Source organism: Mus caroli, chromosome 16 (assembly GCF_900094665.2).
Source record: "Mus caroli chromosome 16, CAROLI_EIJ_v1.1, whole genome shotgun sequence".
Taxonomy (NCBI): domain Eukaryota; kingdom Metazoa; phylum Chordata; class Mammalia; order Rodentia; family Muridae; genus Mus; species Mus caroli.
In genome coordinates, this window is record NC_034585.1 from 10,271,943 (window position 1) to 10,283,236 (window position 11,294).

An 11,294-nucleotide genomic window follows, 5' to 3' on the forward strand; every position below is an offset into this window, starting at 1 on the left:
GGACTCTAAACTTGAGTTATCAAATTTAANANTAACCATCTGTAGCAATGTAACAATTATTAATCTTAACCAACAACTTATGAGCTGAATGCGAAAACATGTAGAGTACATTATCAATAAAAAAGAACCAAATGAAGCAGTTACATTTAGACTAATTAGAGAATATTAATTTTTTGTAGCTACAATCATAGAATAAAAGGCACTTTACCATTATCAAACACATTAATCATGAACCATTTATCAGCTTTTTTACCCCGAAACTAAGAGGCTGTGCACTTGCCCTTTTTTCCTAAAACGAACAGTTTTTCCAGTAGGGGCCTTTCTGCCATGTGTCTGATTCCTGGCTGAAACACGTGGCAGCTCTCAGCTTTGCAGATAAAGTTTCTTATACCATCTTTATTATCTAACATAAAACATAGAACATTAATTCATACAGACTGGACACAAACATACATGAATTGAACACGAGAACAGATTGGTGCACCAGACATTAGACAAGACACAAAAGGGAACAGAGTACTCTTGCTATAAGGCCCAGAGAGAACAAAGCATGGCACTCCTGAAATTTCTCTCTGCTTTTTGGGACATTTTTCTCCCTCATGATGCAGTTTTTTAACTGCGGCAATCTGCCTGATTATTAATTTCCTTTTAATAAACCCTTTCTTTTCTCGCGTCTAAAAATGTAGCTTCTGTGAGCCACGGCCTACCGCCTGTTACAGTTCCCAGCTCCTCTTAAGCTTCACTGTTGAACCTAAGTGAACCAGTGCTCGGGTTTAACGCTGTCTCAGCTTAGCCCATACCTTCTCCGGTATGAATTTCCTTTATCCTTTAATTATTCCATGGAGCTCCAAACCAGCAGTGCCTCTTCCAAAAATCCTTTGCCGTTTCTCAGTCCCGCATTGGTTCACCAAATGTTGTGTCTGGCCAGTAGATCACAACCTGGGTTCTAGCCTGGAAAGGCATTTTGGAAACCTGGAAGAGAAGAGGGGCTGGGCTGCGTGAGATAAGGAAGGAACCAAGACAAAGCTCTCTGCTCAAGGTTCAATTTTTACTATTTTGACACTCAGTTATAAAAAAGGGGGGAGGGGCCCAATTCCTGCCAAATAATCTGGGGGTCCAGTAACAGGGTGACCACGTGATGGCTTCGGAACAGCAAGGCTACAGGTTCCAACAGTGGACGTGACAGAACAATTGAGCGGGAAGCTCCACCCCTGAGCAAGCAGGTTTCAGGCTGGGGGAGGGGAGACTACAGGCCCAGGCTTGAGAATGTGACCTTTGTGACTCAATGCTCCAAGGCATGCTAATCATAAAACAGATAGCTATATTCTTCCACTCACCTGCTTCCTGGGTTCAGGGAGTGTTCAAAAGTCACCCTGACCTTTGCTGGAACCCGCTATGCAAATGTGCTATTGTTAGAGGCTCCTAGAAACTGTCTTGAGAAATAACCAATTATCAGGTATTTTTCTTGTGACTTCCCACTTCTTCGTGACTCTTAACTGGTATTTTTGGTATTTTCCAACAACACCCTCCCCAACCCCTTGAGTTGTGGTTTCTTCCTTTAAATACCCCGTTACCCAGCTACTCTGCCCACAAGGTCCTCTACCCCTGTGTGGTGTAAGACTGTGGGCCCCAGAGCGCTCTTGGAATAAAAGTCCTCTTGCGGTTTGCATCAAGACCATTTCTCATGAGTGATTTGGGGTGTTGCCTCTCCTGAGTCAGAACGTGAGGGAGTCCTCACATTGTGGGTCTTTCAGTTCCAGAGGATCTGATGTATCTGTATGCATGTGGTACACATACATACACAATAAATACAAATAAATATTAAGAACAACAACAACAAAAAAAAAAACAAAGCTCCTTTCTTTGCTTCTTTTTGGTCTGGTTGACATTTTTTTTTTGTCTTTGTTTTGTTTTGTTTTTTCTTTTTCGAGACAGGGTTTTTCTGTATAGCCCTGGCTGTCCTGGAACTCACTCTGTACACCAAGCTGGCTGGCCTTGAACTCAGAAATCCGCCTGCCTCTGCCTCCGGAGTGCTGGGATTAAAGGCATGCACCACCATGCCTGGCAACATTGGTTTCTCTTTTATGAAGTTATATGTGGAGCTGAATAGTAGAGCATTCATCTAGTGTTCTGGAATCTATCCTCAACATCCTAAGAAAAAGTATGCTGGATAGCAAATTCTCAAAACTGTCTTAAGATTTATTTTATGTGTTCGGGTGGGGTTTTTTGTACATCTCTGTGTGTCCTTGCTGTGCTCACAGAGGTTTAAGAAGCCCTGGGACTGGGGACTGTAGTTAGAAACAGTTGTGAACCTGGATCCTCTTTTGTTGTTTTCAAGAGAAGCTCTTTTTGTATTGCCTTGGCTGTTCTGGAACTTACACGATAGTCTAAATAAACTAGCCTTAGATTCAGAGATCTGCCTGTCTGTGCTGAGATTAAAGGTGTGTACCATCATGCCCAGTTCCCCAACCTGGGTTCTCTTGCCCATGGACATTGGTCCAACTCTCCCCTCTGGCTTTTTACCAGTCTCCACACTTCTGGCTAGGTCACTGTGTAATATGTGTTTCACACAGAGCAAGGTTATCATATGTCTAAAATGATATACAGGATCCTTCTATTTCCACCTCTCCAGTGCCTGTATTACTAACATTAAACCGGGCTTTTTACCTGAGTAACCCAGGTCCTAATAGTTACCCATTGGCTTTGAACTCCCTCTTTTTGGTGGTGGGGGGGGGGAGGGGGAGGAATGTATCTCTAGGAGGTGGGCCTGGGACCTTCACTGTACAACTTGTTCCTTAGCACTATTTCCAGAATCCTTTACCACACCTGGAAGTTCTGGAGGACAAGAATAGAGGTAGATATGTAGGCCTTCAAAGGCATCTTCTGCTCTGAAGGCCGGCCCACTGTGGCTGGGGCCTGTGGCTTTGCTACCTGACTAGTGAAGCCACATTTCCCTAGAGTTTTCGTCTCATCAAGGAGCTGGTTGTCCTTGAACAGCAGCTGCTCCTCATGAGGCCTCTTCATGATGCCCTCAATGATGCGCTCGAGTGCCAACACCGAGCTTGACTCCTTGGCCTCAGTGAAGATGGTGGTCTTCTTGTGCGGGGTCATGAGAAACACATCCATCCCTGTGGCTGCTTCTGGCTTGATGCACTGGACCAAATCTGATGGCTTCTCAGGTTTCCTCAGCAGGAGTGATCTCTCAGTGTCCCTCGGAGGTTTGCCAGAAGTTAGAGAGCCAAAATGTTGTTTGAAAACCAAAAATCCCTGCCGTTCGATTTTACCAATGAAGATGATGGGCCAGATGCTGGGGTGAAAGCCTGCTATGTCAGAGAGGCAGAGAAAGCACCCAGCTGACCTTCCCACTCCACTCACTTCCCAGAAGGAAACCGGCTTTGAACTCCTATGATCCTCCTGCCTCCACCTCCTGAGCGCCAAGGTCACATGCACAAGTCTCTAAGACAAGCTTCTTTTTGAAGGAGTTTCTGAGGAATGCGGCCACCGATTGCCCCGCCTAGCTGTGCCAGCCTATTTCTAGGAAAGCTTCAAGCGGGATGAGGTCAGACGCAAGCCTACCCGCCTTCTTGCTGGGATCGCTACGCTCTGCTCACGTGGGCCGCGGCCCGCAGGGGCTTGCCTCCCGCAGCGCGACTTCCGGGGCGGGCAGGTCGTGGCTTCCGGCGCAAGGCCCGGCGTTCGCTCAGTTCAGGCCGAATGGCGGCCCCGCTGCTTCACACGCGCTTGTCGGGCGATGTGGCGGCAGCGGCCTCTGCCACGCTGAGTGGGTCGCGGACTGGGTAAGAGCCTGGCGGCCTCCGCCTGCGGGTGCGGGGTTCGAGCCCGCTGAGAGCTCTCGGCATGTGGCGAGGGGGCCGGGCGTGCGGGCTCGGCTCAGGCGCGCAGGAGCCTCTGGTCCCCTCTGCCCAGGCGAGCCTTGTCTGTCCCATTGTTTTCCACTCACTCTTGGGGCACCCTTGTGGGACTTTAGGCTAATCTTCCGCGCCTTTCCTCTTCCCTCTTTTGGCCAAGACATGGACGGCATTTCCAGGGTTTTGGATATCTAGGGGAAAGCTGTCACTGGTGACCTATCGAATCCCAAAAAATTTTGTTTGAAATTTGTTTCTGTAGAAGCAAGCAGTAGCATAGTGGAACCGTATATTATATAAGCAATCCTTTTTGCCCAACATTTAAAAATACCTATCCCTATAAAACATTTGGGATCTAACCTTTAGATTTTGTCTCATTCTCTTGTTTAAAGGAAGTAAACCTCGTAAAGCACTTAGCATAATACTGACAATTATTTATAAAGTGTGTATATATTGTGTTAAGGCACTGGGGACAGCAGCTTATCCAGACACTAACCATACCCAGCAGAGCTGGAGGTGAGGCAGTGGGGGGCGGCAATACATGGATAAGATAGTTTCAGGTATCAGTAAATGCTATGAAGAACTACAACGTTCCAGCAGGATAAAGGATAAGTATGAGGTTCTGGTGGAGAAGGCCTCTGACATTTGAACTCCAACCTTGGGAAGAGAAGTGAAATGGGAATCAGCTTGACAAATTTGAGGAATAGAAAGGACATCACGCTTTTAACAAATGATTGTATCGTGAGATCAGGGTTAGGAAGGGTGGCTGGTTAAACAGGATCTTACAGGGTTAATGTGGGAATATGAGTTTCCTTTCCTTCCCTTACTCTTAGTAAGATCTCATTATGTAGCCTAGGTTGGATTCTGCCACAGCTTCTGAGACGGATTTACTGAGGGAAGAGTGGCTTCGTGGGAGAGAAGGTTGGAAGGAGGGATATCATTTAAGAAATTTAAACCTCATCACACAAAATGATGTTGGTTCAGTAATGCTCACTGCCGTCATTCTCTGTCATGAATTTGATAACTGGTATTCCTGGTTCTTCAGGCTCTCCGATATGCTTGCGTTAGAGAGTGATTTCTTCAATTCTCCTCCGAAAAAAACTGTTCGGTTTGGCGGAACTGTGACAGAAGTCTTACTGAAATACAAAAAGGTATGAGGAGATACTATGTGGGGTTTGACTTTGCTTAGTCAGAGTTTAAAAGGCATTAAACCGAAGAGCAAATTATCAAAACTTTGGGTTCCTCCTGAGTACAACCCCCCCCCCCAAAAAAAAAAAAACAGTAAAGAGAGTAAGATGAACTTTAGCATTTGTGTGTACGTTTATTTAGGTTTCTCATTGATGGGGATTGGAACGAGGACCTTATCCACACCAGGAAAACAGGTCTAGTTGAGCTCCTACATAGCCTAAAAATAAATTTTACTCTGGGCTTGGAGGCTTGTGTCTTTAATAATCCCGGCATGTGAAGGCAGAATCAGGTGGATACCTGAATTTGAGACCAGCCAGGGCTGTATACAGCCTCTGTCTAAAATAGTGGTCCTCAACCTTCCTAAGGCTGTGTGTGACCCTTTCTTTTAATGCAGTTTCTCATGTTGTGGCGACCCCCAACCATAAAATGATTTTCTTTGCTACTTCATAAGTGTAATTTTGCTATTGTTATGACTTATAATGCGAGTCTCTGTGTTTTCTGGTGGCCTTAGGTGACCCCTGTGAAAGGGGGTCAACAGCCTCAGGTTGAGAACCGTCTGTCTAAAAAGATGGGATTGAGGGAAGTATTTAGATACCATACTGAAATAGAATATTTAGTGATATGCATGATACGGAAGCTTAAAGGTAACCAAAACAAGTGTGCTGAGATTTTAGGACTTAAAATGCTGTATACAACTTAAAAACTAGCAAGTGATAAAATTAAAATTAAAAAAATTAGAACGATTTTTGTTTGTTTAACTTTTTTTTTTTTTAAAGACAGGCGTGCTGTGTAGCCTGTCTGATGTTAACTCCAGTCTTCTTGCCTCAAGCCTGGAGTTATACACATAGTCCAATTAAATAGTTTTGTATCTTTTTGAGGTGGGGTCTTACTGTTTCGCTCTGGCTGGCCCAGAACTGCCTTGTGGACTTTGCTGGCCTTGAACTTATAAAGATCCAGCTGCCTTTGCCTTCTGACTGTACACCCCATGCCTGGCTTCACTAAACCATACCCCCCACCCCTCCAGACAAGGTTTCTCTGTGTAGCCCTGGCTGTCCTGGAATTCACTCTTTAGGCCAGGCCGGCCTCGAACTCAGAGACCTGCCCACCTCTGGCTCCTGAGCACTGGGATTAAAGGCGTGTGCATCACTGCCCGGCACCATTTTATTCTCTAAGGAGCTATCTCTCTAACTTATTCTCTGGTTTTGTGTTGGTTCAGTGTTTCTTTTAGATCTCATCACTAAAGATGAAGTGTCGATGATTGTCTTATAATTCCCACCTATAGCAATGCATTTAAATAGATGCTATCATTACAGTGCTTTTTAGTCATACCTTTAGAATTCTCATTAGTATCTGCTAGAGTTAGTATTCAAGTGACTGTTTATGCCTCCCTTGTCCTGTATCTTTGATTCTACTAATACAAGTTCCTTGTTGCTTTGGTTGTTTTCTTTGCTCTCCACCACTAAGCTGTAGCTACAGGCCTTGTGTTTTTTACTTTTTATATTTGATATAGGGTTGTGTAGATGGGTGACCTTGGATTTGCTTTCTGAATAGCTAGGATTATAGGCATAAAAGACACCCAGGCCTGCCTTAAATATGAATTTGTAAAAGGTTTATAGTCTGGACTTTATTATTGTGAGGGATATGTAGAAGTTTCATGGTTCCTTTTGCAGTTCCATGAGATATAAAGGCAGAATAAAAATTCTATTGATATCTAAAGGAAACCAGAGTGATTGTACTTTAATTTTCTCTTTTCTTTGTTTAGGGTGAAACAAATGACTTAGAGTTGTTGAAGAACCAGCTGTCTGATCCTGATATAAAGGTAATTTAAAAAAAGTATTTTGCTGGGCAGTCGTGGCATACGCATTTAATCCCAGCACTTGGGAGGCAGAGGCAGGTGGATTTCTGAGTTCGAGGCCAGCCTGGTCTACAGAGTGAGTTCTAGGACAGCCAGGGCTATACAGAGAATCCCTGTCTTGAAAAACCAAAAAAAATAAGAAATAAAAAAAAATAAATAAATAAAAAAGTATTTTTACTATGTTTATCACTTTTAATAACTCACTTTTAACACCCATGCGTGCTATAGCAAGGTTGAAGGCCAGGACTCCTTGTGGGAGTTGGCTCTATCCTTCTCCCACATGGGGCTCTAGGGTTGACTCCAAGCTGACATATTTGTAACCAGTAGTCTTAGTTTGTCCTCCAGAACTGCTTTCTATGATTCTGTCTTATTTAATTAACTCAGTGGTTGGCAACCAAGAGCAGTCTTACCATCTGTTGGTCACTTAACAATGGCTGGACCCACCTTTGGTTGTCAGAAGTAGGGAAAAACTGGCATCTACTGTGCTTCCCCTGTCCCCTCCGCCCACCCATGTGGGGGCTTAGAGGGTGGGCTAGAGCACTTGGTGTTCTTTCAGGAGACCCAGGTTCTGTTCCCAGCACCCACATGGCAGCTAACAACCTTCTGTCACTGTTTTCAGGGGATATGACACCTTTTTCTGGTCTCGCCTGAATGTACATGATGCATATACACACATGCTGGCAGAACACTTATACCCATAAAACAAAAGAATGAGAGAAAACCAAGACGACTCAATGAGTTGATATCCAAGAAGTAAGGACTTTGTCATGACTAGCTATGGTGTTGCTCCCATTGTCTGCACACCCCTGACTTTTTACACTTAAGTCAATTTATTACTACTCTAATTACTTGACAAAAGTTACCAGTGATTATATTTTTACCCCTAGTAATTTTTCATTTCCTTCTTTCTTGGGAGACAGGTCTGTACATATCCCTGGTTGTATGTAGACCAGGCTAGCCCAACTGAGAGAGATCCTTCTGCCTTTGCATAGTGAGTTCTGAGATGAAAGGTGTGTGGCACTGCCTGGTCTTTCCCACTAATCCTTCACATGCTCACTTCAGTGGGCATTTGCTAGCCTTAGACAGTTGACGCTGTTGCCCATCCACTTACAAATGCTTCTTTTCTTTTTTTTTTTTTTAAAGATTTATTTATTTATTATATGTAAGTACACTGTAGCTGTCTTCAGACACACCAGAAGATCTCATTACAGATGGTTGTGAGCCACCATGTGGTTGCTGGGATTTGAACTCAGGACCTTCGGAAGAGCAGTCAGTGCTCTTAACCTCTGCGCCATCTCTCCAGCCCATAAATGCTTATTTTCTTGTTTGTTTGTTTGTTTATTTTGTTTGTTTGTTTGTTTGTTTTTCGAGACAGGGTTTCTCTGTGTAGCCCTGGCTGTCCTGGCACTCACTTTGTAGACTAGGCTGGCCTCGAACTCAGAAATCCGCCTGCCTCTGCCTCCCGAGTGCTGGGATTAAAGGCGTGCGCCACCACGCCCGGCTGCTTATTTTCTTGTGATCTTTGTCTTCTCATTACTTATCTATTTATTCATAGGTTCTTTATTGTATACATTATCTTTTAATAGGTTCTTAACTTTGGTATTGAGTGAATTTTTTTTTCTTTTCTTGAGACAGGGTTTCTCTGTATAGCCCTGGCTGTCCTGGAACTCACTTTGTAGACCAGGCTGGCCTGGAACTCAGAAATCTTCCTGCCTCTGCCTCCCGAGTACTGGGATTAAAGGCATGCACCACCATGCCTGGCTGGAGTGAATTTTTTTTTCAGGTTTATTTTCTTTTATATGCATGAGTGTTTTGCCTGTATGTATATGTGTTCACTCTGTGTGTACATACCGGGTACCTGTGGAGCAGCTATGTGGGGGTTGGAAACTGAATCCAGGCCCTCTGGAAGAGCAACAGGTGCTCTTCACTACTGAGCTGCCTTTCCAGCCATGAATTTTTACAAACACCTTTTAAAGCTCTGAATTTTTTTTTTTTAACTTGATTCTTTTATTTTACTCAATAGTCATGTAGGCTTTGAAATCTACCTCTAACTTTGTAACTCCTGAATGCATGTGCTGCAACTCCTGTGGGCCCATGACATTGCCTCTACCAGAATTGTTAATGTGCTCCAATATGGCAAGTCAGACAATCTCTTCCCCAAATCCTCTTCTGTGTAGCCTTCTGCACCCTAAACTGGTTTATTGATTAAAACCAGTTCTTGAGTTAGGAACATTGTAGTCTTTCTGGACTGTCTCACCTATAGCAATTGTTCATCCATGTTGGGCCAAAAAAAGAAAAAAAAATTCTTCCTATGTGACTTTGTTGATGTTCTCAAGTCTGAGTTCTTCTAAGAACTTCTCTCGATGCTGCCATGCTTTTGTCTTCCTCCCTGTGGCTGTGTTCCGAACAGAGAAGCCTTTCCACGGGACGTGCCTAGGCATGCCATTCCCCTGCTTACCACCTTCCTGTCTGTAGCAGAATGAGTAGCCTTTAGTACAGTGGTAACACTTTTTTCCTCTGAGTAGAGAACTTCATATTTTACATTTCCCATTGTTCACCTGTATGTCCTTGAATGTCTTTGTGGCTGGAGGTCTTAGCATTTTCTTTTGAACCTTGGCTCTGACAGCATTGCTTCCTGCCCTAGGGTGAGTTCTTGCACTTGTACTTCAGTACCCTCATGTAAATAGGATGGAGATCTGTAGTACCTGCTTTGTGATTACTTGTAAGGAGTACATGAGTTAACATATGATAAAACCTTAGAGCACTGCCTGGGTCACAGTTCATGTTGTACCTGTTTATTGCTGCTATTGTAATCTACAAACTGCTTTATCTCAGATCCTGGTGAGATGTCAGCTGCTTTGAGCTTTCTCTGGTTCTCTTAAGCATATGGTCTTTCCTCCATTGTGTCTATTTTCCAGACCTCAGCAGATCTTTGTGCTTCTATTCCTGGCATGCATGGCCTCTGTGCCCTGCGTAGTTGCTTGTTGGCTAGTTCACTGTGCGCTAGAGCAGAGCAGAATTACGTTGTGTTCTGAAGATGTGCTTTCTCTTTGTTAGAAATGTTCCCCACAGATATATTACCCTTTAAGAGTATTAAGGCTTTTCCTGATCCTTTCCTTCTTTCTTGGGTTCAAAGGACCAGTATCTTTGTTGCACTGTTAGTGTCTGTGTGTTGCACTGTAGTGTCTATGTGTTGCACTGTAGTGTCTATGTGTTGCTCTGTAGTGTCTATGTGTTGCACCGTAGTGTCTATGTGTTGCTCTGTAGTGTCTATGTGTTGCACCGTAGTGTCTATGTGTTGCTCTGTAGTTTCTGTGAGCAGATTCCCCTCTTACTCAGTGCTGAGACTACATCTCAGAGCTTGGACTGAATCCTCAGCACATCTTTTTTTTTTTTTTAACTTTAAAAATTACATTTTGCTGGGCATGGTAATTCACACTTTTAGTCCAGGATTAGGCAGGCAAAGGCAGGTACAGGCAGATATTTATACATGTGAGGCCAGCCTGGTCCACCTAGGGAGTTCTTGGACAGCCAGAGCTATATACAGAGACCCAGCCTCAAAAACAAAAGAGAATAACCAAACCAACAAAAAAATTACATACTTGGAAGGGGGGGAATGGGGAGAGGAGGCTTCAGAAGACAGCTTTCAGGAGTTTGTTCTCTTCTCCCACTGTGGGGCATGGGGTCATGCTTGCTCGGTAAGTCTTTTGCCTGTTGAACATCTCACCAGCTTCCTCCCCTCCAAAATATATATGTGTGTATGTGTGTATACATATTTGTGTGTGTGTGCGAAACCTGAAAGTTGAACATGGGTTCTCTGCAAGAACAATTATGAGTTCTCCAGCCTCGTCCCCAGTTTTCTATATTGTATTTGTGATTTTTGTTGTTCTGGGGTTAAACTGGGCCTTAAGTACCACTAATCCAGCACTCTTGTGCTGATCTACAGCCTTGCCCATCTCAGCAGGTTCTTGGCACAGTAAAAAAGCAATAGCAGTTGTGGCTGCCTTTTTCAGAGTGCTCTGTGCTCTTACTCAGGGCTCACTGAGGCAGTAGTTCCTAACTCTTTTTTTGTTGTTCTTGTTTTTCAGAGTTGGGGATTGAAAGCTAGAATGCAAGCATGCTGGGCAAGGGCAAGGGCTGTCACTGAGCCCCAGCCCCAGCTTCTGTTCTGTTCTGTTTGGGGTTTTGAAGGTGGTCTTAGCTACGAAGTGTAGCCTTTTCTCAAACTTGAGACTCCCCTCCCACTATTTCTGAATGTTGGCGTTACATACAGATGCCATTGTGCTTTGTGGCTGATTGGCTTTTTTTTTTTTTTTTTTTTTTTTTTTTTTTCAAGTTAAGTTTTTCTTTTTGTTTTGTGGATACCAGCAACACTTGTAAGGAGG

General features: G+C 43.9%; 1 protein-coding gene and 1 pseudogene across 1 annotated transcript in view; one reads left to right on the forward strand and one right to left on the reverse strand.

Annotated features, from left to right (window-relative positions):
- Positions 1–2,094: 2,094 nt before the first annotated feature.
- On the reverse strand, positions 2,095–3,556 carry LOC115029584 (annotated as a pseudogene).
- Positions 3,557–3,671: 115 nt separating this feature from the next.
- Positions 3,672–11,294, forward strand: part of Rrn3 (RRN3 homolog, RNA polymerase I transcription factor) — a 36,919-nt gene continuing 29,296 nt past the window's right edge. Inside the window, exons 1-3 of the mRNA XM_029470738.1 lie at positions 3,672–3,797; positions 4,912–5,017; positions 6,817–6,873. Coding sequence (XP_029326598.1) covers positions 3,715–3,797; positions 4,912–5,017; positions 6,817–6,873 — 246 coding nt within the window. The 5' untranslated portion in view covers positions 3,672–3,714. The remainder of the gene's footprint in view (positions 3,798–4,911; positions 5,018–6,816; positions 6,874–11,294) is intronic.